At 36.1% G+C, this 27,139-nt stretch overlaps 1 protein-coding gene across 3 annotated transcripts; it reads left to right on the forward strand.

The window, feature by feature from the left end:
* On the forward strand, nt 1-25,975 carry LOC120430267 (acyl-CoA Delta-9 desaturase). Of its 3 annotated transcripts, none has more exons than XM_039595354.2 (6): nt 1-330; nt 13,831-13,994; nt 14,082-14,259; nt 24,630-24,966; nt 25,031-25,216; nt 25,273-25,975. In XM_039595354.2, exons 2-6 carry the CDS (start codon nt 13,848-13,850, stop codon nt 25,658-25,660), a joined length of 1,236 nt encoding a protein of 411 aa, XP_039451288.1. In that variant the 5' UTR covers nt 1-330; nt 13,831-13,847; the 3' UTR covers nt 25,661-25,975. The 3 variants fall into 3 exon arrangements, with proteins under 3 accessions (XP_039451288.1, XP_039451287.1, XP_039451286.1); XM_039595353.2 differs by lacking the exon at nt 1-330 and adding an exon at nt 13,505-13,648; XM_039595352.2 differs by lacking the exon at nt 1-330 and adding an exon at nt 13,626-13,659.
* Nucleotides 25,976-27,139: the final 1,164 nt, after the last annotated feature.

Consider the following 27,139-nt stretch of genomic DNA (forward strand, 5'->3'; position numbering starts at 1 on the left):
TCGTTTATTCCGGTTGACGATTTCGTGGCGTTCGGGACCCCCTGGAACTTTATTTCGGTGGACAATTGATGGTCCGAGTGTTTTTTTTTTCTGATGGATAAAATTGTGGTGGATTAGTTTTGAAACGTGGTGAAGTGCAAAAGGATTTTATCAAGTTCAAAGTGAAGATCAGGAAAAAAAGGACATTTCAGTGGATTTTAAGCGCCTATCAGTGTCTAGTGGGGCTAAATTTTGAACTTGTTGTCCGAATTAGACGAAACAAAAAATCAAGTGCCAGTGACGATTCAGCGAAACGTGTCACGAGGTGTGATTGAACTTTCAAATTAGCCGGTAAGTTAATGTGTCGAACAATTTGTGTGTGGTTTGCAATTTCGAAATTTCTACTGAATTAAATTAGGGCATTGTGGCGCGTCGTTTTTGAAGTTAAGATATTTTGTAATTTAATAGATTTATTTTAATTTCACCTGTGCTATGTCCCACTTTAAACCAACCTGTCCAACGCGTTGACGGTGGAGTCAAGAGTTTCGTCGCTCAGCAAAAAGTGGTCGTCGACTATTTTTTGACGATTTTGCAATTTTTAACCCGATGGAACTCACTAGAAGAACGCCGTTAAATCGCTGTTGTTGTTATTTGGAACATTTGAACTTCATCAGCGGTTTGAGTGCCATCAAAGTTGGCCCCTATTCTCGGTACCAATCGTCGACCGTAGTAGCCGATGTCTTGTGAGGTGTTTTCTAGGAGAAAGAGTCAAGTGGGAAGAATGTTGGGACTGAATTCTTTCAAAGTCAAATTATTTCCGAAACAAACCCTGGCTTTGACAACGAGTTGTTGGGTTGAACTGGGTTTGAAATTACATTTGGAAAAGGGCGAAGTCAGCACTCCAGCAGTCACGTTGTTTGTGTGTGGTTTGGGCTTGAGCTGTTTACATAATTGGGGGACATTATTTGGTAGAATTTAGTTAAACAGTTTGCGGCATCAATTCGTTGATGATTGGACAATTTGCGGTGTGGAGAATGTTGAAGAGAGGGTAAGATTTTAATAAATTGTCTAAAATTATTGACCGTGATATCGATTGTTAGCTCTTTTGAACTGTGAGTGTTTGACTGATGCATGGCAGTAAATTGTAAAACGCATTTTTGTCTTCTGTAAAATTTTGTCATTTTGAGTAAGGCTCATGCAAATTAAATTTCAAGAGTTTTATGATTCAAGAAACTGTTAGGTTGAAAATAAAGCAAGTGTTTTAAATGTTCTTTTCTAAATATGTTTGTATAATTTGTACATAAAACTGAGTATCACTTGTTTGAAATTTGCATTCTGCAATCTACAAAATAAGACTAGCTTGGCTTGTCAAAATGCGTGATATTACTTGTTTCGACATAAGTATTGTGTTTTGCTCTCTGTTAAAACTAATATTTTTGAAAGTTTGTGACCTCATTAACCACATGAAAAAAATGAAATTTGCATTGTCACTTAGGCTGTTGCAAATATTTATTAAGTCATAAAGCCCTCTCCTCTTTCAAATTAAGTCCGAAAAATCAGGAGGCAAAAACTTTTTTTTTCAGATACCGGTTTCTCTCTCTATTGAAGGGACTGTCGAGAGCGGAAGGTATCAAATTATAGAACGAAAAATCAAAGCATGCTATTTGAAGGGACTGAAATTCATTAAATTTGTAACTATATATATTTTTTCAAATAGTTGCGTCATCATTGAATACCCTAAGATATTTTTCATTCAAATTCATTGTGTTTTGATTAAAAATTAATCAATCTATCCTCCGCAAACTGTAGACGACAAAGAATATTAAAAAAATAGATTGTTGCCAAAATCGAGAAAAAAAATGTTGCCAAGTGTTGCCAAAATTGGAGGTAGACTAAATCGGGTGCTAACTGAAAACAATCTAAAATGCATTGTTTGCAATTCCCCTGTGAAACTGTCAACTTTTCCTGTCCTTCTGGAAAAACGAAACAGCCTACTTTTCACTGCTCGTTTAAATATATAGAATTTACATAAAATGAGTTTTTGAAGTATCGCTGCATAAGCCCTCATATGACACCGATAATATCTCAGTATCCATCAGAGACCATCAATATTAAGCGCAATTTGCATTAAGCGTTTACACTGGTCTACTTCACTCCTTTCCCTTCTTAAGTGTCCACGTGGTTTATAAATGCCCCCATTGTCCGATTGGCAATACCAAAAACGATAATCTTATGAAATTTTCTGATCGGAATTTTTTTGAATCGCATAACTTTGTTGTATTTAACGCTTACAGAACTAGATAATTACACTTAATTTATTCGATGTTTATTTTCCAAAATTAGATTTAGTAAAAACATTTTTTAAATATTTATGATATGTTTTCCAATCATATTCTCGAAATTTGCCCGTATTTTCTCAACATATTACTCTAATAATCTAAACTAGGTTACTGTAATGTTTTATTCCATTTTTTTGTTTGCTGTTTTACAAAGATAATTGTTTGTTTTTTCATGAAATTTAAATGCTTGCTTATAAATTTATAGCTAAATTGAGGTAAAATTACATCATAAAAGAGGTAATATTCAACCATCCAAAGGTGTTATACCTTCCAAATTTACACATTTTTTCCTATGCGGTCGAATACGTTTGAAACTGTGAATAATCAAAGTAGCTCATAAAACTCTATAACAGGGGTGGCCAACCTTCTGGCCCTGCGGGCCAGTTCTGATTTTTCTGAAGCAGTGGCGGGCCGGAACTAATATTTGATAAAAGTCACTAGCGTGCACAGGGTGGGGCAACTGCCCCACCATCCTCAGAAATTTGTTTTAAATTTGGTCAGGGGATGTCCACAAATGACTTATTTTTCAAAACGTCCATATTATTGCCCCACCTTCCTCAAAGAGCTGGGCACGCTAGTGATAAAAGTTGATAAAGTAAACAGATTTTTTTTATTTTTTTTAAGTTTGGGTTCTATTAAAGTAAATAAATAAAATATTCATAAAAAAATCGAATTTCAATGTTCGTTGCAATTTCTTAAGTTTAATTTCCTCAACACTAAAATGTAAAACAAAATCAATGAGGCATGATAAAATTTATTCAAACAAAATTTGGATTCTAATATCTTTTACAAAAAAAAAACTTTTTGCGTTGTTGTACACCTTTATTCAAATATTAAAAAAATAATTAAAATGATTTTCAACACACACAAAATTTCAAAAGTGTAAAAAAATATTTATTAAATTATTTTCAATTCGTTATTCTTCAAAATTCAAAGTTTATGAAAAAATATAATTTTTACTCCCTAATTTCTTGACTCAATTTGAGATTTTTTTAAAATATTTGCAGCTATCTATTTTCAGTATGAATAATTCGCTTTTTTAAGGTTTTTTTTTAAAGTTTATTACTGAAAAGTTGTTCTGGAAAAATACACTATTTTAATTTAAATTTATTGTCTTTTTGTACATTTTTCGACAACATAAATTTTTCATAAATTTCATAATTTCACGAAATGGATAATTCTAGAGTAAATTTTCAAAACAACCTATCCCTCATGGGTTTCCTATGCAGATAGGACCTTTTGAAAATTTAATCGAGAATTTTGTTTTCTTGCACCATTTTTCAATTTTAAAATATCAATATTGAAATTAGGCCGATGCAAATATTTTTCAAAGTTTTTGTCCCTCGGCTCTGGCCGGGGTCGAGGGGAGGAGGGGGCAAAAAAATAAAAAAATATAATAATTGAAATAACAAGCCATAGTCTTAACCAAGTCTCAACATTTGAATGCAAAAAGTTTTTTAAAATGCATTTTACAATAGTTCATTTGTTTTGCAATCATTCGTTTTTAAAAAAAAGTAAGATTTGACGAAAACAAAAAAAAAACTTCTTGCGATACTAAACATCGAAAATTTTCAAAAATTCAAAAGATGTTTAAAACAACTCAAACATGCTAAAAATGATTTTAAACGCAGAGGAATGCATTTTAAATCAATTTCAGCTGATTGCACTCAAAATTCTATTGAAATTGAAATTGAAAAAAAGTTTTTTGAAAGAATTTTTTTTTCGCCCCCTGATTTTTCGAGCCAACTTTGATGTGGGGGGAGCCAAAAACTTGTAATAAAATTTGTACCAGACTTATAAGAATTAAATTCAAACATTAAGAATGTTGTCATAACATGTTAAAATTTGATCTCAAGCTTATTTTTCTTAATTCAGTTAATCAATTTATTTATTTAATATTTTATGAACCTCCTTAAGGGCCGGTCATAGAACTATTTTGAAAAGCTGTCCCGGGCCAGATGAAATGGCTTCATGGGCCGGACGTTGGGCAGGCCTGCTCTATAAAAATCGAATTGAAATACAGCTTTGCCAGAAAAAGGATCGTTTTGAATTCAACTTTCCCTTGCTATCGTAAGTTTGTTTGTCAAAAGGGTATCAGGTTTAATAAGCACTATTTCATTCATGTTATGTTTAAGGTTTTGTCATATTATGTTTTATTTTTAGTGAAAAACATGTTTACCAATTAAAACCTTGCCATCCATAAGTAACTAAACGTGCTTCCGTGGGATTATCAGCTAATTCATCGGCATTTGTATCATCGTCGTAACATTAGCATTAGATTCCATTGCCATCGCTGGCATCAGCTGGGCTCCCGTGTTACTCCCTTATTGCTAGAACGTGACCGGTTACAGCCGGTTTGAAAGTTGAATTTTCCTCCTCTACTTCACCCCAAACCCACCGCTCAATTCCTGAACTCAAGGCAACCTCTAGTTCTACTGGATTGGCAAACTACTCACCTACTGTATGCTGTAAATCTAAACACACAACTTGAAGCAATTCCGTCCAGTAGAAAGTGAAATGTCAGTATGCAAATGGTACCTTCCCTCAATGTCAAGTGCAACTGTACCGACTGACTGACCGGCTTAACCCGCGCGCGGGCATGCCCACAACTAACTGACGCGTAGGGCATCGGTTAAAGGTGTACAACTCTAACACGAGGGACGTGCTTGCAGTGACGGAGTTACACTTGCATTCATAAACATATGCTTTGATCAGAGATTTTCAGATCATTTACTTTGGAATTCTCTGAGAAAAAAAAACAGGATAAATATCAAAATTGTAAATTTTCAGGATTTCATAAATTTTAGCAAAGTTGCAAAAGTTATAAATTTCCTCTCAGAAACATTTAATCTGTGTTCCCTCTCAATCTTAATCTCATGAACAGTATCGTTCGCAAGAACCGACTCATGAAACCCACCACCTGAGAGGGGCTCTCTGAGGTGTGCTACTAGCTTGGCGCGTAATGCGTTTGCTAACTGCACACAACTCCCCCTCCCCATCATTAGAGCAGCCCTCGCGGCAAAGTCAAGTTCAAGTTCTCGGTGAATGCATCAGTGTGCGCTTAGAAGTTGTCACGGTCCTTGAGGGGAAAAACGTGCGCACGAGAGCAACTTTTTAAGCTTGTTGCATGGCACCGGTGTTAACCCTTAATGGAAGTATGTTTAATGACTGGTTATGATGTAACAAAACTTAAATAATTTTACTTGAAAACATATGTTTCCAAGAAATGTGATTTCTAGAAAGTCAGCATATATTAAATTACTTTAAGGTTGTTGCTAATATTTCTTGAAGTTTATGTCCTTCGACTCTAACCAAAGTCGAAGGGCCATGGTTACAGCATTTGAATGAAAAAAGTGTTTTAAAATGCATTCTAAACATGTTCAGTTGTTTTGCAATCATCAGTTTTCAAAATATAAAAGTATTAAGAAAACTTTTTTTCATGAAAAAAGAAAACTTTTTGCGGTACTGTGCATCGGAAATTCACAAAAAATCAAATACTTTTTTAGATGATTATCAACGCAGGGAAATGCATTTTCAAGTTGATTAGATTTCTTTTTTCATTAAAATTTTAAAGTTGTTTAAAAAAAACACTTTTACAAATATTCGCAACAGCCTCAAACAATTTAATCATGAAAATCATCAAAATGAAGTAAAAAACAAAAATGTTAAAACATTTCCTTAAAAAATGCCTTTTCACCAAAATAAAACTACTTTTATTACACAGTAAAAAATCATGGTAATGTTATATCTGGGTACATTTTTATGTATTTTTTTGTCACTTTTCAGTCTTAATTGTGGCAATAATACATCATTAAAGAGGTAACTTTCCAAAAATTTTTTTTACTGTGTAGAATGAAAATGTAAACTTTGGAGTAACGTATGGAAAAAATATTATGTAAAGATTGATATTCAATAAAATGATTTAGAAATGTTTAGGAATGTATATTGCTTTTTGTTCACAGTAATTTTGTTTTATTTGTTTGAGGTTTTTTTTTATTTTTTAATTTTCATTAATATTGCTAACTTCATTGTCAAACCATATATATTTTTAGAAAGGCGGATTTATTCTTCAGTTTTTTTGGTCAAAAATAAAACTCTGCTAACCTGTACTTTTTTCTTTAAAAAGTTCATAAATCAAATCAGAATGATTTCAAAAACAAATTAAATTTTAATTTGGATTCGTAAAAAGTAAATGTTTTAATAGAACACCTCAAGATTATTTTTTCGTAAATTCATTGATATTTTTTTTTGCAGTATCATAACTGTATTAAAGCGTTAAACATTATGTTATAGTTACCCTTTGTTATTTATTATTTTGAGAAATCGAGCTTGAAATTTATCTTTTTAGAATTTAACATTCCAACGCCCAAGGCTAAAAAAAAGTTGGAACGGTAACTTCAACTCAATGGTTCTCGGGCATAACTCAACCAATCAAGATGATTCTTCTTTCCAGTGATTTGTTAGGATGTCTAGATGATTCTAGAACTTTACAGAACTTAATTTGATCAAATCTGTAATTTTTGCGGTCAAAAACATCGTTCCAACTTTTTTTTTCGCGTGTAAAAAAAAATTCTTCAAAAATTCCGCGGAGGCAGTCTTTTTAAAAAAGGTGGAACGATGTTTTCGGTCGCAGAAATTACAGATTTGTTCAAATCAAGTTCTGAAAATTTTTAGGATCATCTAGACATTCTTACAAATCACTGGAAACAAGAATCGTCCCGTTTGGTTGAGTAATGCCCGAGAACCAGCGAGTTGAAGTTACCGTTCCACCTTTTTTGGGAGGCTTGGGCGTCCGTGTAAGTGCGTTGGGCGTTCCAGTGTTAATAAGAAAAAAACACAAACACATACTTTTCAAATTTATATCCTTCGATTTTAGCCATACCAAAAACATGAATTTTCAAGCCATAGAGTCAACATTAAAAAAAAAAATCCTGTCATAACGGTGACTATACACTTCACAGTAAAAAGTTGTGTAAATTTGGAAGGTGTAATTTTAGAAGAATATAACCTCTTTTATGATGTAATTTTATCTCAATTTAGACTGAAAATGTGACATTACACCAGAAAAGTGGTAAAATTACACATTTCAGAGGTAAAATTAAAAAAATGACATAAAAGATGTAATATTACCATGTTATTTTTACTGTGTAATAGTGGTTTGTGATGTAAATAATTTTTAATATCTGAGTTTTAGAGAAATTTGTTATTGCATAAAAATCGTGCACGGAACTGTCACCATATTTAACATATACCTACACACATTATATTACATTTTTTCTAAGGTTTTTAGCTTCGAAAAACAACGTAGTTAAATCGATTTGAGTTGGGTTCTGAAGTACTGATTTTTAACGTTATTTATGAGTTTGTGTGTTTTTTTTAAATGGCCACAAAAGTTGGATTTTTTGCAGTGATGAACAAACAAATCTGGAGTTTTTTTTTTATATTTTGCTTTTTAAGTGTTTTTAGCACCCCTGAGACAATTTCAAAAACACTCGAAAAGCCAAAGATGAAAATTTTGTTTATCGGACTTTTTTTTAGAAAAAAATAGTCTAGAAATGAAGTGTAACGTTTTTTCAGCTTTCAACTTTTAAGATATAAAAAAGATTTTTTTTTATGTTTCACCAAATATCTAAAGACATTCAAGCATTTTGTGATAATTTTGACATACAAGTTTTGATATTTTGCCCAGAATTTTGATTGAAAATTAGACAAACTATATCCAACAATATTTTCAAAAGAATTTTAGTTTTTTTAAACTTTTTTTTTATTGAATATCCTGAAAATTCAAAAGTTGCACTGTTTTAACTCGATAGAAAAAAGATTAATTAGGATATTTGGTATTTCACCATTTTTTCGAAAAGAAGTGGGATTGAGTTGTAGAAGTTAATTAAATGGTCCAAACAATGATAAATGTTCTCTCTCAAGGCACTTAACGAACTCCACTAGAGCCCGAAGAAATGAAAATCAACTTCCATGTACCCAATTACGTTTGAACCGAACCGAGAGTTGGACTTATTAATGGCCACATTCATTATCAACCAGCCGGACAAGAAGCCCAAGAGTAGTTGTTATCCTTTGACCCTGCGCTAAAGTACAAGATCGCATCGCGATGCTCCGGTTGTTTCCCAGAGGGCAAACCATTTATCTCCGGCAAAACCGACCGAGACGTGCCATAAATGGTGTCCTCCAACGTTCATAAACCATAACTAAATATTTGGTCGCTAGGGTTGACCATAAAACACTGCACATAGAGACTTGCATTCATCTTGCTCTCTAATTCAAGTGCAAATAGGTTGTAAACAGAAGCGGTCACGGCAGGCCTTGGCGGAGGTGTCAAAAGCTCGGCTTGGTCATGAAGATTTGCGTGAATTTCTTTGACCCGCTGCCGGCGATGTGGTGGAACTCTCTCCAAGGACTTAGCGCGGTAAACCTGTTCCCTCAACTATAGTAGTAGGCCTTGCACTGTGGGGGTAGCGCTGCAAGCTGAACAACGCCCAAGTCAGAGTGCACACAATCCTGCTGCCCTTACGGGGTGGACAGCACAGCTTGTTCAATGGTCAAAGTGCATGGCATGCTGAGCTGCTGCCCGTCTCGTCGACGTCGGTAATTTCAAAATTTCACTCTTTTTGTGCAGTCTCTTCGTGCAAGTCTTTCTTCGCTTGACGCGCGGCCGCGGTCGTGTTCTGGCTGTGGACGCCCTTTTACGATCGTGATGCTCTCTTGTCGCAGAATAAATTGTCTTAAAATAAACTTCGTTTTGAGTTGACGATTGCGACAGGAGAGCCTGGCCTCGACGTAGTTCTCTACAACCTGACAGACAGGATCTGCCACCGAAGGTCTCGATGACCTACAAATAACATCGGAGCGCCCTGCTAAAGTTGGCGTGAACGAATCCAAGCTTTGACGTCAACGCGGGTTTTTGAAAAACAATGGCCCGGGCTAGATCTGCGCTGTCACCCGCAACCCATTCGCACCGGTTTAACGATCGGCTCTTTCCGGCGAACCGTGGGCCACCGATCAACGCCTGCTACGTGACCAGAGTGACGCACTGGATTTTAATAAAACCGCGGGTAAATAATCGAAGAGTTACCAATATCGCCGAACATTCAGCAGGTCGTTGATGGGCGCACGTGACCATCAAACACTGACGTCTGAGTCGCAAGTTTCGTGAAAATGGATGGTCAATCACACCCCCGAATACCGGATGGGCTACTCTGACGCAAAACCATAACTTCTGAAGGAGTCCCGGACTTTGGATCCAGAATTTTGAGGGGTCGTGGCTCGAGTCACGTAGGCTGGACGGTTGGGAAAAAATGTGCATTTCTGGTCGGTCGTCCGAACACGTATCGGGAATCTACAACCTGCTCGATGGACACGAGTTTTGCTGCAATTGAGCTCTAAGCGATTGGAGTATTATGCTAAGTGCGTTTTGATAATAGGTCTAAAATTAAATTATCAGATAGTGTTTACGAGCTTTTCATAAGATGCATTTGAAATCACTTTACCTGGAATGTTTTGAAACTAAATGTCAGAACATTAAGCCTCCGCGGTTTAGAGGTAAAGCGATGGATTTTCATGCGAAGGGCTTCGGCTCAAATCTAGTCGCAAGCCAATAAAGTGTTGCATTAAATCTTGTCAACGTTTCAACCACTAAACAGAAGGTGAAAACGCTTTGCATTTCTCGCAAATATTTGCCAAGGAAGAGCCTGCCAAGAAGTTCATCCTCAGCATACCGCTGAAGAGGAGGATTACTTAACAACAACACAAGCCCGCGCATGCCGAGAGGTCATAAACCTGTCCGAAACCGGGCCACTGTGCATCGGAGAACCTGGCATTAAGTAATGCATGCGATTTAACAAAAGCATCGTAGAGGAGAAAGTGTTGTCGACCACATTCGCAAGTGTCATCGCAGTTGGCTGTTGTGCGGTGCAGAACCAGTTTTGGGCCGTTTTCCCTTTAAACCGCGCGCGCCCCTTGAACCGTCAACATCATCGGGCAGGTCATCGCAAATTATTATCTTGTTCCTTCCTACTTTATGGGTATTGTTTTGGGGACCGAAAAATTTCACTTTTAATTCAAGTTTCGAACAAGTTAATTGGAAGGATGCTGCGCGCGCGGTTAAATATCGTAAACATCGCCAACTACGATTGTTAGGGCATCTCCACCGCAGGGACCTAATTGCGTTGCAAAGCTAATTTGGCACCCGCGTCAAGCCCACCGCGGTACTTGTGCGAGAGCTAATTTAGCTTCGAGTTCATCCGTGTTCATTCGAATCTAAACAAAACTCAGGTTTGCCCCGGGATCTAACGGGAGCAAATCATCTGACGGATGGTTTTTTTCAAGCAAAACAATGTAATTGGGTCAATGTGAGTTTGTAAAGGTCAGTAAATGTTTACATTAGGAGAGATGCTTGACTTTTCGATTTCAATTCTTCGAGTTTGGAGATATTTCCCTCCTGTGCTGCAAGTTTACGCATGAAAAATGACTTTTGGCAATCTGGGATGTAAGTTAGTTTGTTTATGTCGCGTTGGGGCAGTGTTTGATTCATTCTAGATAACTTTTTCAAAACAACCAATGCCCCATGCCCCCATGCGAGAAGCGAGAATTTGTCGCATGGTCGATCTTCTGCCGGACATTTGAAAAGGTCTTTTGTGTTACGTAAAAACCTAAATTCAAGCATTTTGAATGAACCAATGAGGATTGTAAACCTTCGGTGACGTGAGCAGGATCGACTGTGTGTTTGCAAATCCGGATTTTCCCAATGACATTGTTTTGCTTAAATTATAATTAAAATGGGATTCAATACAGCACACAGAGTTAAAAACGTTGCATTTTTTTCTGACAAAACAGAATTTTAATAAACTATTGCCGAAACCAAAACCAAACCACATTCTTCAATTAAGTGCGTTTGGGTCACCTAAACCAACAACAATGTTCATCTCACTTTGCGGCCAGCTATTGTTTTATCGTTTAAGTTTTATTAGAAGGTACCTGTTGTCTCTGATTTTGCAAAACAGTTCCAAATCTCAAAGTCAAAGTGAAATAAATAGCATTTTCCTGAGATTAAAAATGTTGCATGAGAATATTGGTCGGCTTAAAAAAAAATTATCCAAACACTATCTATTCATGGAATGATGATTTCTTTACATTCATGTCAAACAATCACAAATTTCAAAGCAAGATATTAAAAAGTAAATCAGAAAGGACTGAAAATGATAAAGACAAGGTTTGATTTTTTCATGAATTGTTATAAATATTTTTACATAAAGCATTTTTTTTACATAAAAACAATAGTAAAAAAGCAAACTTGAAATTACGAGCAGTTTATCCAACAATTTTGGATTGTATTGAACACATTCACCAGTCATTTAACAATCACACATTTTCAAAAATCTTTTACTACATAACGCAAAAAATGATTTTTAGACCCCATCCCTCTCGTAACAAAATTCCTAAACAAGTTTTCAAGTTTTCAATTGCGTATGTCCATGAACGTTTTCACAAAAAAAAGGATTTCATAGAGCGTTTTGATGAATTGTTATTTTAGAAACTGGGATGATTTTGATAGTGATTACGTCAAATTCACTTTTGGTATGGTTTCTTCGAATGTCTAATTTGAAAAATTCGTAATATAGAGAAGAATAAATAAAAATACAAATTTACTGTAAAACTTGTGGTACTGAAAATTCTAATAAATTTGAAGGTATTTTTGAATTCTGTTTCAATGACAATTTGAATAATTTTAAAAGTATTTTTTTTAAATTCTGATAATGCAGTCTGTTTTCCAATTCGAACTCATTTTCATTGAGAAAAACATAAAATTTTCAAAGTAATAAAATAATGCTATTTATCTAATTATAGTTTACTAACTTTTAAAACTTTTCAAAATTTGTCGAAAACTACTTCATAAGGTACTTTGAACACTTATCTACCAAGGTCAACATGGTTTCATACCATTCCGTTTGTATTTTATTCGTATTTTTAATTTTACAATAAAATCATAAACCTATCATAGTCACCCGGCTATCAATGTCATCCAGTTTTAATGTATGTACAACTATTCAAAATATTTTTAAATGAAATGAAAAAAAAAATAAAGTAAGAAAAACGTAGGTATTCGGAACTTTTCCTTACTCCTCCACTGACGTTAGCAAGATACTAGTTTTCTCTTTGTTTACAAATTTACTTTGGCCCAATAACATTGTTTCGCTTGGTATTTATTTGAATTTTAAAAAATAATTAAAAATGTTAACTTATATGAAATGTATGTAGTTCAATTGTTTTTATTAAACAAACAATACAAAGAAATATTTTTTCCCACAATTTTTATAATTTAATTTTAAGTCGTTTTGACCCAAACTCCTGATATCTTTAATATTCAATCAAATTTGATATTCAAATTAAATGCATCTTCACTAGCATCTTCATTTATTTATTGAAACTTAAATTTTATTTCTTTTGGATTTTCTTGTTGAAATGCACCTTTTTGCAACTATGCCATTTTTGAAGACAAAAACAACAACCAAAACAAATACAAATAATTCAACAATTCGCTGGAAAAATTAGCCACCCGCAGCTCGGGGACTTCTCGAGCACCTATCTTGGCTACTCGACGGATCCCCGATGAACTTTTTCTTTGCTGAATGAATTCGAAGGCTAATTTAGCTTTAGCTTTGCTACCCGCGGTGCGAAAGTTGGGGTGCAAACATGTCGGGAGCAAATCGGATGAACTCTTTTAAAATTTTGAAAATGACATTTTATTGATATACGCAATCAATTTGGACATATAATGCAATTAGAAGCATGTTCTATTATGCTAAAATATAGTTTCGTTGATTTTGATCAACAAAATGGCTAGAATTTGAAAATGTATAAATTAGATCCCCGCGGTGGGCTTGATTCAGTAGCCAAATTAGCTCCCAGCGGTGCGGAAACGTGCATAAGGTACGGAGCAAAGCTAAAACTGGGGATCCAACCGATAGGTTTGCCACGCAATTAGATCTCTGCGGTGGAGATGCCCTTATTGTCGCATTCACAACGTCTCATTTACCGGCTTCCTTGATTTATCATCAATTCATTAAAATTTCTTTCGCGAAGGTGCTAACTGTCAATGTCCCACCGCGGTTAGGCCTTTGTCTTTCGCGAAAAGACCCTAAGATGGTCACCGCACGAAGATCACGATTGTTTGCAAATAGTAAAGAGCAATCAATTGTCATCACGTAGCGTTCCGGTCGCCGCCAAGACCAGAAGATTCTTTGGCCTTTCGGGGACAAATTCTTGGAAATAACTCGGATTTGGCTTGGGGAATCACAGAATGATGGGATGCGCAAGTACTGTCAAAGTACTTACTAACTGATTGGTATTCAACGGTTGGGAAGAGCTTTGAGAAACGTTGTAACTTTGCATATCTTTTGAAACGAGGTTTTGTTGTCGGCCTATTTGGACAGGGAATAAAGATGTAAATTTTGTCTGATCCAAAAGTGGCTAATGATGTCAAAATTTTATTTTACAGATCTTCTCCGTTCCAAGATGGCTCCCAACGTCCTTGGGAATACCCTGCTGTTAGCAGAGGCATGCATAGAGCAGGAGGACCCAAACAACAACAGCCAGATCAAAGCGAACAAATCGATCCTGAACGTCCGAACAGCCACAGCGGATTCCGCGGCACGTGTCCAGGTTGGTGTCACCCGTCTCATTAGTCGCAAATTGTCGCCTCGCTGGCAACCGTTGCCTATACGTCACGTGTCTTTCTCTCCTCCCCAGGCCGATGAACCCCAGAAGACTGAACAGAAGCAGTCCGCGTCCTCCTTCAGCAGCAGTTCCGCGTACCGGACGGTTCTGGTCTGGCGCAACATTATCGCCTTTGTCTATCTGCATGCCGGGTTCCTGTACGGCGTCTACCTGTCCTTCACGTCGGCCAAAGGCAGCACCACCCTGCTCGGTAAGTGTCAAAGTGCGCTGTCAGAGACAGTGTTGCCGATTCATCGATTGCGTTGCCAGTTGCGCGGTTTGGCTCCGGAATAAATTTAGGTCATTTATGGAAAGATTTTCTTTTTTTGTGCAAACTGCGATTCCGTCAAGTCACCGGCCGGCAATTCATCCGGCACATGTCTCATTAGATTTCAACGCACGCACATCGTAAGAATTCTATCTGCCCGTTGAGAAAGAAATCGAAAATTGAGCCGCACGTTGGCAAGCTATCCATGGAGACATGCGAGGGGGACAATCATCGACAATTGGAAGGCACGGACGTCAGCGCATCGAACCATGTCTAGCCTGAGGCCTGCTTTGAATATTTTTGGACATGCAAATTTGCAATCAAACTGTTAATTCTGCCGAGAAGTCGTCGCGTACTGCGGTGCGACAGAGGAGCAGCAGCTGTGGAAAATGTGATTGGTCAGAGTAGGCTGAAAGGGATTTAACATTTTTGAGATGGATTGAACTGGATTGTCATTTTCCTAGAATTTGTTTCATCAATAATTAAACAAATATTTAAATCATGCCCATTTCTCATAAAAAAAACCCAAAATGCCCTTTGGAACAAATAAAGAAAACCTAAACACGTCCTATTTTAAGTAAGTTGTTTCAACTGGACATGCATACTAATCATCACACTCAGTAACCATATTTCAAGTCAAAAACCGCGTACGATGACGCATAAATAGGAAATTTCAAGCAAACAACCGCGTCAACTCACGCACCTGAGCAAACCAAAGTTCCGGACATGACATAATGTGTTGCCACGGGCAACATTTGATTTCATTCCGAAACGTCAAACGTTGCAAAAGCCTTTCCTCGCCAACATTTTTTTTTTATCTATACAAACAAAAGGGCCAATGCATGTGCACTTTTTTGCTACTTGAGACCTTTCCGTTCCGCGAGTGCAATTTCCTCCAACAAAAACACCCCTGTTTGGACTAACTTTCCTTCTCCGGCAAGTTCATGGACATTGCATTGCATTGTTGTTTGATCGGGCGGCTCTCTACTCCTTCGCAACGCGGATGCTGTGCTGTGCGGTGAGAGTGAGAGTTTTCTCCGAGCTGACAAATGTTGATGCATTTGTTCGTCAAACGGACAGCCGTGACAGATGGCTGATGACCTTTCACTGGGCATTGTCGATTAATCGACTGTCAGGTGTGCCAGTGCATGCCACCCCTAGGAAAATGGCGAAAGTTTGCATTTGACAAATTAATATTTTTCGAATTTACACGCTGTTAAAAGTGCTCGAAAAGGCAAATCGTGCCTTTTTGTCTAGCTTTCGTACAATGTTTGTAAGGAAATCTGGCAAGACTAAAGAATACATAAACTCAGTTCATTAGCACGTACACTAATATGAAACTCATCTCTTAAGAACTGTTATTACTTTTCCGACGCAAACAATCGGTGCAAAAAACATTTCTCATAACCTTGGTTAAGAGTGAGCTAAGTCTTCCGTCTAATTGAGGTTTAATTTTTTTTAATCTTTCTACCTTACTCGCCAAATTATGTCTAAGTGCCCATTAAAAATTCACCCCGGTGACGTGTTTGAAACAAATTAACAGGAACACTGACTTTATGGAGCGATATATCAATTTTAGCATTTCCAGCGTGACCTTGCACGTTGCTTGAAATCGAGATAATTTTGTTCGGTTTTGCCTTCATGATTTCAGATTATACACGGAGAGACCGGCCGGGGCAAATCTAAGAAAATCTTGGTTAATTTAACTAAAAGTATGGGTTAATTTTTTACACAGCTTTTTTTCAACAATCGATTGTTGATTTTGTTAACCCGAAATTGCTGACCACCAGTACCGTAAACTGGGGTCAATCGGGACACATGGGGCGAATTGGGACAGCATTTTTAACCATGTTGGAGCACAATATTTTGATTTTTCTAGTTGGTTTCGGTTAGAACAGATTCAGGCCAACAAAATGTGTACATCCATTTCCAAATCTAAAAGCTTTAAGTGCTCTAAAAACTGCTGTCCCTATTCAGACTGTTGTCCCGATTCACCCCAGATTACGGTAACTAAAATTAACTAAAAAAAAAGTTGGACTTGCCATTTTTGTTGGTGGACTGCTAGAATATTTTTTTCAGAAAAATAACTAAAAATTTCTTGTTTTCAGCTGAAATATTGTGGAATATTCTGTTAAAAACTGGCTGGGACATAGTTTTCAACTATTTTTCAACAATTTTTTTTCGTTGTATCAACCGAAATATTTGCATGCTGCAAATTATTAGTGGTTTATAACAAAACATTTCTTAATTAGACATAATTTATGTAAGACTGTCTGCAGCGCGAAGTTTTATAATTGTTTCAAATTGCGAGCAGTTTTAAATTTTTAGAACTGGCGGAAATGAAACTAGAACACGGTGCTCGCAACGCGCTGATCTAAATGTTGTTTCAAAAAAATGCTTTTAATTGTGTGCGTATGATTATCAACACAGCATCATAGTGTGTGTGTAAGAATACGTGGATATCTCTATATATCTGATTTTTTTTGAAACTGAGTACTATTCCAGTTCCAAATCGTCTCACGTTTGAAAAAAACTCGTCGAGCAGTTTTATTCCGTTTTCAAAATACTGCTCGAAAAATAAAACTGCAACTCAGTTCTATTTGAAAAATGAAACAGCTAGAACAAAGTAGAGCCGCGTTGCAACCAGTCTAAGTGTTGATATATATTTTCTTTAATTATCTAACGATGTAGGCTGGGCCGAATTTCTAGCTTTATTTTAACTAATGTCTTACTTGAATACAGAAAAATATTTGTACATGTAGTCATTAATAAGCTGTTGTTAGCAATATTTTTATTGAATTTGCAGTAAATTTTGTAATAATGCCTCACTAATTAATGCTGAGTGTTTTTATTTTCGCATTTATTTTGCCTAAAAATTTAACGTTTTGTACTTATTTGTTTTTTTTATTAAGTTGTTAAATTACTGTTAAAAAGCATCAAAACAAAACTTTTTTTTAACTGTTGTTATAAAACATGTAAAGTTTGACTAATGTTTTAAAAAATTACGTTGCATTAATTTAAAAAATAAAAATAAAAAAGCATATTACAAATTTATCGTGAATTCCTTAAAAATAGAAACCGAGCAAAATTTTCACCAAGTCTTAAGCTTATATTTTTATTATGTTGGATAAAATTAAGTGTTGTATTCACTTACCATCACTGTGAAATCATCCGATAAGTCATCATCATCTACAACGGTCTCAGGTTTAGTTATTTTTCTTGTGGTGGGACACAGAATTTTCACCAAAGTGAACCTTTTGCTGCAAAAAGACATGTGAAATTTATTAGTAATTAAATACAAAATTCTTAATTTCGGCTATAAACTGAAAAAAGGAACGTAAATAAATGTAAATGACGCGGGTTCGATTCCCGCCTTATCCACTGAGCTTCTATCGGATGGTGAAGTAAAACGTCGGTCCCGGTTTCTCCTGTCTCGTCAGAGGCGCTGGAGCAGAAATCCCACGTTAGAGGAAGGCCATGCCCCGGGGGGCGTAGTGCCAATAGTTTCGTTTTTTTTTTTTTTTTTTTTTTTTAAATAAATGTAATTATAATAAGGAAAGAAGAAATATCAATAATGCTACTTACCAAGCTTGCATTAATTTAACAATTACTTTTGGCAACACACTTTCACTGCATTTGATTCAATTTATTCAACGTACTCCGATTCCTAAAAAAAATATTTCGAGTTTAACTTACCAGTTTATTGAGCAGTCGTATTGCAACAAAACTTTCAAGATAATAATTATCTTCTTTTGTATATTTTACATATTTTTTTTTGATATTTTACTTCATCTCTATTTTTTATGTTGTCATGTGTACGTATTTCTATGTATTTTATAATTGATGATTCTGACGTCGTTAGCACGATGCTTTTAAATGATTCAGTTTTCTAATGAGAATCACATTAGATAAATTATTGTGCAATAATAAATCCATACTTACTTGGATTAACCAACATTTTGTTAAATTTGCCCGGGCTGCTCTATCCATGAAGAGTTGGCTCGCATCTCCCTTCTACTGCCCTCTCTTTCCATCAAACATTCTTATAACGTGTCCAACTCACTCGCATTAGAGGTTCTCATGGCGAAGGTCGTCCTCTTGCTCTTGATAGTTTATCACCTGCAAAGAAATCATCAACAAACCAACTCACCAATTCCACCTCCCCAGTTGAAACACTTTGATTTGCCACTTTAACATATGCCAAATAGTGTAATTTTCTCCTTTCACATTTTCTTACTTCATAATTAATAACACAAACTCAACAAATCGACCGCTCTTGTTTGAATCCTGACTTTAAATGACAGACGTAAACAAACCTAAGTTCATCTTTAAAATATTCAACCAATTGTTAATTATATTCAACCAACAAAATTCTTGATTTTTCTAAAACCAAAGCTAACAGTCGAGCACGTTCATTCGAGTTCGGGAAATCTGTTAGCTTTTTGCCTTTAGCATTTTCAACAAACGGGTTATTAAATTAATACTGAATTTTGGTTATTTTAACTGAAAATTGGCAGTAACAAGTACGTTTTTGTTAAAATTAACGAAAGTAAAATCAACAATTTTAATTGTTAAAATTTCTGGGCACGGTCTCTCCGTGTATGATCGATTCTTCAGCTCCTTTTCAAAAAAATTCCAATTCCTGCATAGCTTCCCCTGAAATGAAAATGTAGCGTGACGGGACAACACCGTAAAACTGGACTTATAAAAGGCACACCAAGACAATCGCTACAGTTTTGCCATTTTAAACTTTTGCTCTTCTGAACATGATCACAAATTGAATAACGAATCTTTTGCTCCTTGAACTGAACAAATTGGTTGACATTTGAGTTTTAGCCAGCGATTTTTTATTGGGTGACGGGAAAACGAAAGGAGCAGATTTATGAAAAAATCCTCTCCCATTAAAAGGATTGCAGACTTTATTTGGTCAATATTTTTGGTGTTTGAGGTTAGAACACGCATCTAAAGCACATTGCAATTATTGATTCAAAATAAAAATTACATCTTTCATTTAAAAAATCACATTGAAAATTGAAAAAAGTTATATTTTGTTGTAGCTTCGCTAAGAATCGGTCATATGTGTATTTCTAGAGATCTTTTTCAAAACAACCAACGCGCAATGGGTTTTTTTATGTACATAGAACCTTTTGAAAAAGTAACCGAGATTAACTTACGGATACCTTACTGACCAAAACTGCATAGTTTTTCTATCATCATCAGGGGTGACATTGTGTCTGGGGTGAGATTGGGTCATACAAAAATCCTGAAATTTGTATGACCCAATCTCACCCCCCAGACCCAATGTCATCCCTGATGGCGGTACGTGAAATATGAGTTATTCGGGCAGAATTGCTTCTTTTATCTTAATTCGTAATGTGTTTTCCGGTTGCTCTTTGACGTTTAAAAAAAAATATTTGCGGTGGTGTTCAGTGGATCAGATTGCGAAATAAATCGCCGCTAATAACTTTGCGGCGTAAAAATCTATAAATATGGTGTCTTCGGGAAAGGTGCTCTAAATTTAATGAAGGTTTGACATCTGAGAAATGGTGAGGTTCAAAATTGAAATTGCAAGCCACAGTTACACTCTCAACATTTGAATGAAAAAATGTGTTTTTAAATGCTTAATACAGCTGTCCAGTTGTTTTGAAATCATAAATCAAAGTTTCCAAAATAACTAAGTAACCTTCTTTCCCTTATCTAACTGCATTACGTAATGAAAGAACGCTCCCTTATTCCATACATTTTGACGTTTTTTTCCACAGGAGCATTTCTCTTCCAAAACCGAAAATGGATTTTGTTTGTATTTTTTTTATTTGGCTCAAACTTTGTGTGGGCCTTCCCTATGACCAAATAAGCTATTTTGTGTCATTGGTTCACCCATACAAGTCTACATGTAATTTTGGCAGCGGTCCATACAAAAATGGTACGTAAATATTCGAAAGTCTGTAACTTTTGAAGGAATTTTCTGATCAATTTGGTGTCTTGGGCAAAGTAGCAGGAATTGTTGAGGACTATTCAGAAAAAAGTAGGCACATGGGAAATTTTTCTTGCCGATGTTTCATTTTCTGTATTTTTTGATTTTTGAAATTTTTCGATATGTTTTAGGGGACAAAAACCAACTTTTGAGCCATAGAGAAGTATTGGCAAAAAATTTGCCGCCGAGTTATAATTTTTTTTAAATGGTGATTTTTGAAAAAAAAAATAATTTCATGCATAAATTTTAATTGAACTGATTTTTTATGTAAAATTTGCAATAGAAAAGTACTTGCAGTTTTTTTGATAAAGGGCCCTGTTTTCAAGATGTAGCCACCGAAAGTGTGATTTAAGCGAAAAATTAGCTGTTTTTCGATTTTTAAATATAGCAACCATCAAGTAAAAAGTACTGTTTATTTTAAGTTCGGAAAATGTACAAAAAATTTTGTCTTAGAGACGATTAAAGTTGGTCCTCTGGTTGCTGAGATACAGCGGCTTGAAGAAAAAAAAAACTGGAAAAATCTAAGTTTTACCCAAACAACCCTCCATTTTCTAATGTTCTATTGTGCAACTAATGGTCCGGTTTTCAATATTAAAAAAATGAAACATTCGTGAAATTTTAAATCTCTTTGAAAACAATATTTTGAAAAAAATCAATCAAAACTAACAAAAGGGCGTAATATTGAATTTTTGGCCCTCTTTAAATGTTAGTCTTGATTCAAAAAAAAAAAAAAATGAAAATATTGTAGACGAAGACGTACAATTTTGGTATGGACAGCTGCCAAAATAGTATTGAGACTTGTATGGGTGAACGAATGACTCAAAATAGCTTCTTTGGTCGTAGGGAAGGCCCCCACTAAGTTTGAGCCGAATAATAAAAAAATCAAAAAATTAAAATTGTCGCAATCGGCCGATTTTTTAGAGAATTGCTCACATAAACATCAAGAACTAAGAAGAAGACGTGTCCGTGGTCAGATCGAGCTGAAATAAAGTTTGAATTATGAGTCAATCTCGTTTCATAAATTGAGCAATTTAAATTTGTTTAAATTGTGAGAATAGACAAATATGATGAAATTAGGACTAGTAGTTCGATTGTGTCTTGCAATAGACAATGTTTTAATTTACTCTTTTACTGCCGGGTTCTATCTTTGGCGCAGTTTCAATTAAATGTTTAGATGATTTATTCAGCTTGAGATAACTATCTTTTTAACGCACAAGGTTATTTCACACATACTAATTTTCAAGTCGTAAACTTCACAAAAATACCATTGAGTTGCTTGAATGTGAATTGCGTTCTTACTTAGTTTGTAATGCCGATATTTCTTGGTAAACCGTTGGCAATCCACAACGTAGAAGAACTTCGCGCATTTTAATTTGGGTGAGGTAACCCTTTCGTTCGAGAGAATTTGCAAATTAAAGTATTTCGCAACCGAATGTAATTTATGTTTTGAAAATTAAGTATTCCACTAGAATCCCATTTTTACTATCCATGATTTTAACTGTCCGATTTTCTTCAATCTTTCAAATCACCCATAAACGGCACATCATTAACGGCCATCATAAGCCAATTGCCTGTATGCTTAGGCTCGTTAAGTTTAATTTTGTTCAGGCGTCTGTCGCCAATTTCCGCACATTATTCCTGGGGGCTTGCAGGTCGCGTCACGCGACAGCTGCGTCTGCGAAATTTCTAGAAGAAACGGTTGAAACCTGGATGGAATTAAAATTAGTTTTTTTTCTGTCCTCTCATCCCGAATTGTCCCAAATTCGGGATTGGTATTCCAGGGATCGATGGACACTTTCGGCACCTTTTTTTTAGAACATTGCGGACGTCACAGTTTGAATGAAGAAATTGTTGTCAAGGCGGACTTTTTTGTTCGATGAATGTGCCATTCGATCACGTTCACGTGAGCTTGGCTTTTGTTGGTATTCTAGCGGGCAGACTTGGGCCAGCAGGAATCAGTTATTGGATCATTATTCAAATAAGTATGATCGATCAGTGGCTAACCGGCAATGCCATCGAGTTTATGGAGAGTACATCCCGTGCACGGGAATGGCCCGCATTATCAGATCTCGGGATATTATATTCAAATTATGCCGAAAAAAGACAGTGAACAGTGTGTCGGGTGTGTGAAAGGTGCAAAGCACACATTCTATTCGTGTTTAGAGTTCAAAGAAATTGTTTGACGTAAGAAGAATTAGCTAGGAAAATTATTGTTTTGTGTAAAATGCTAATTTATGCTGAAAAGCTTTTAATAACGTAATTTTTTGGATTTTGTTTGCTTTTTACAAATAGTGCTTGTATTTTTTATTGCGTGTACATGAAAAAAAATGATTTTACTTCGAAGATTTCATAGGGGTCGGACCTAAACTAGTATATTTTGAAACTATGAACGTGTTGCTTTTTATTATCAATTTAATACAGGGCCAGGGCAGCAAATTACCAAGAATGTTAAAGCCCCAGAAATAAAAAAAATTACAACAAAACTCAGGAAAACTGGGAAAAAGTTGGGAATTCGGCTGACAAACAGACAAACTTTTTTAAAAGTTTAGTTAAAATTTAACAAATTCCTCGTAAATGAATTCATTAGTTTTTTTTCTATAAGAACAATATTTAAATTATTCTAAAAGAATAATTCGGAAAAAAAACTATGTTTGACTTTATGTAAACAAAAGGTTTGATCGTGCTTATAAAGGATCATCAGTGCAGGTATATGTTATTTAAATTGTGTTCAGTTGATTGCTCGTCCATTTAATTGAAATTTTTAAGTTTTTTGAAAAAAATATCGTTTTGGTGTAATTAGTTTGAGTATTTATTTCCTATCAAATGCTTAAAATACCTAATATTTTAGAAAGTTTGAAAATTTAATTGTAAAGTATCAATTAAAACTGTATTGGAAATGGTTATCAAATCAAAAATAACGTTTTGTAAAACAAGTTTTAATACCTAACATTAAACTTATAGTTTTAATACCAAAAATTGATTTGTTCTGTAAAATGAAAACATCAAAAATTGTTTATTTTGCACAATTTCGTTTGACGTGAAAAATTAAAAAAATTAAAAGAATGTATCCCATCGATACCTATAATTTTACCGAAGATTCTAAATTGATAAAAAATCATTTCAAGATGAACAACTATTTTTTAAGTTTTTATAGAACTTTCACATGGAAAGCTGACAATGTAGATGTAGATTTGTATAAATGAATTAATGATGCAAAAAGCTTTGTAGGTCAAAGAAAAAGTACTCACATAATTTCATCCAACCGAAAAAACTTTTGAAGAGTATTTGCATAAATGTTGTAAACTATGAATGTTTGTAAATCTTTTCTACCAAATTTTATATTTTAAAAGTCAATTCATACTTTCCAGTAATAATTTTCACAATTTTAAACAAATTAAAACAAAACGAAAAGTTGGAAAAAATTAAGGCATGGAGATGAAAAATCTCGAGCTTATTGGAGATTAGTATTGTGGATTGAAAATCGATCAAAAACTAAACTTGCGATAATTTGAAAGTTACCATGAGAATTGAAAATTATACACAAAATTCAGTACCAAATGTATGCATGAAAAAAAATGTATTGTATCAGTACATTGATAGTAATCTGAATCTAGTAAAAAATTTAAACTAATGTCAGATTAAGAAACATAGTTATTTGATGTAAAAACTTTCCGGGAAAATTCCTTTAAGTCTCGGGAGAAAACCTGGTAAAATCAGGGAATTTGAAAATTGAAATATGTTGGCCACCCTGATAATTTTACATTAGAAAATTATTTTTTTAATGTGAGCTCCTAGTAAAGTGTTAATTTGAAACAAGAAAAATACATATGAATAAGATCAGTTCAGTTAGAAAAAAAGTTGATTCTTATGATGCAACATTAGGAATAATGTTCGTTCGAATTAATATTGAACAGTTTTCTACGTACAGCGCACATTGTACATATTGATGTCAAGTTCAGCGTCCAACGAAAATGAATCATAGCAAGCCAGCTTGAAATTAGGCCAAGATCGACCAACGCGATCGTTATTCTATCCATATTCTAGCTCACGGCATGTCCTGCTTTTCCAGCTTCTTTAGATTGCGTCACTCGAACAGTTTGCTTGCTTTATTGTTAAACGAGCAAAAACTGAACACTCTGTTAAGTAAAGCTTCTTAATGTATAGTGTACTTTAAAGTGTTAATAAACCTTGCTGACGAGATTGCTGTGACAAACATTATTATGCTATCGGGATTAATTACCGTCCTAATTGTTAACGACTCTTGTTAAGAACCATTTTATCGCTTCATTGTACCTGATGAGTAACGCCACGTGTCTCTCTTCCTCTCTCTTTTTTGCAGCTCTGGCGCTCGGCATGTTTGGCGCGTTCGGAATCACGGCCGGAGCGCACCGGCTGTGGTCACATCGCGCGTACAAGGCCAAGTGGCCGCTGCGGGTGCTGCTGATGCTGTCGCAGACGCTGGCCTTCCAGAACAGCATCTACGAGTGGGTCCGGGACCACCGGGTGCACCATAAGTTCACCGACACGGACGCCGACCCGCACAACGCCCGCCGCGGTTTCTTCTTCTCGCACATTGGCTGGCTGATGGTGAAGAAGCACCCGGACGTGAAGCAGAAGGGCCAAACCGTGGACATGAGCGATTTGGAGCAGGACCAGGTCGTGATGTTCCAGAAGAAGTGAGTTGGGACGCGGGGAGAGGCTCGATTTGAGGTTAGGTTAACGAAACACGCTTCCTTTTAGATACTACTTCTTCCTGATGCCGATGTTCTGCTTCGTGATCCCGACCTACATGGCCTGTTACCTGCTGGACGAATCCCTGACCAACTCGTGGTACGTCGTGGCCATCTTCCGCTACGTGGCATCGCTGAACGGCACGTGGCTGGTCAACAGTTGGGCCCATATCTGGGGAACGAAGCCGTACGACAAGTAAGCACGATCTTCGACCGTCAGAATCACATTCAAAACTAACCCCCATCTTGCAGGAACATCTCGCCCACCAACAGCACTTTTGTGGGAATCGCGGCCGTTGGCGAGGGCTGGCACAACTACCACCACGTGTTCCCGTGGGACTACAAGACGTCCGAGCTGGGCGTGTACAGCACGAACCTGACGACGGCCGTGATTGACTTTTTCGCGTGGATCGGCTGGGCGTACGACCTGAAGTCCGTGTCGGACGATTTGATCAAGAAGCGCGTGCTGAGGACTGGGGACGGATCGCACCAGTACAGCGAGGAGCAGCTGCGCGAAAAGATGGTCGACTATATCAACAATCTGGACCACGAAAACGAGAACGTCGTGTGGGGCTGGGACGACGTGGACATGAAGGATGCCGATCGGAAGGACGCAACCGTTAGCAACAAGATCGATTGAGGACGCTTTGTGGTGGTGTTTGGATTCGCTCCCTAGTTTGATAGATTTCCTGCGTAAGGTTCAAAGTGAAATGTCCTTCTTGTCCTGCATTCTTTTTTTTTGTTTGTTCTCTGCGTAAAGTTCCAGTAGATTGTTGTTTAGTGATTGGACAACCCCAGGCAGCACGTGGAACACAAGTAGCTCAAGCTTTTATTTATTTGAAATGATAGTTATACCTTTTTGCGTAGCGCAAGAACTTTTATAACTGAGAGAATGAGAAACACACGAATGGGTGTAGTAGTTTATAGGAAGTAATTAAATAAAGAATAATAAAAAAACAAACAGTATTTTCTTTCGCGAATAAATATCCAACACCTTTTCACAACGTTTTTCTTCGAAATAAAATTGTTCGCCACAAATAATGGCCTTGGCGTTCTCTTTTGAAAGATTCCTACTCGAAACCACCCCTACTACCCGGGATTTGAACTTAAGACCTTTGGATTGTGAGTCCAGTAAGAGAATAGTAACGGCGTAACGCACGCAAGAAATGTCAAAATCGCGTGGTGCTACCAACATTAAAAAAAAGTGTAGTTGTCATACCGTGCACACCATTTTTTTATGTGAAACAGAAACAATATTTTTTTTTAACAGAAACCACTCACTCATCGCTTATTCCAACCCGCTAGCATTCATGAGCGAATGAGTCTCGCAAGCAGCCAGCGAGTGGCCCGAACTGTTCACTCAGCGGACAAATACATCGTGAAAATATTTGCCTAAAGTTGTTCTAAATTGAATGAAGGTTCCACATCTGAGAAGTAATAAAGATTGGACGACTATTTCGCCTTTCACAGGTAAAAAACTGAAACAGTTGCTTTTCTCCATACATTTTGACGATTTTTCCCATACAAACTTCAAGCGATTAGAGGGAGGGGTTTCCGTGGTCAGAATGAGCTCAAATTTGGAATTTAGCCTAGTGATGGGTCAATCTTTGATTTCAGGGGGTAGCCCCGAGAAAGCCCGGACTTGGACCTTGGCTTCATCCATAAAGTACGTCATGCTAAAATCAGCCAAAATTACAAAAAATACAAACTTTAAAATAAAAAATGTTGCTCTAATAGTTCTAATAATAATTCGAATAGTACATTAAATTTACTATAAAATGCCATCCGTCCTTTTTTTTACATTATGGAAGTAGGAATGATCAGAAGTGAACATTGTAGATTCGGGGTGGTTGGTTCTGATTGTTTTGGAGACAATAACGTTACCACCTCTGCTGATGTACGCTTCTTGGCCCGTTAATCGTACGTTGGTAGCAGTGTGTAGAGAGCTTTTACTTTCGCGTTTAATTTTTAATTCGCTTCTTTCAATTCCACGAAATACCTCTGCCGAAGACTGATTGCGCCTTACAGTATGCTCTCTAAATCGAGCAGTTTAGCTGCGAAACTAAGATCGAGCAGAAATCTAGCAAATACCTCAAATTCGTTGAGTAAACATGACTAC

Source organism: Culex pipiens, chromosome 1, assembly GCF_016801865.2.
Source record: "Culex pipiens pallens isolate TS chromosome 1, TS_CPP_V2, whole genome shotgun sequence".
NCBI classification, from domain to species: domain Eukaryota; kingdom Metazoa; phylum Arthropoda; class Insecta; order Diptera; family Culicidae; genus Culex; species Culex pipiens.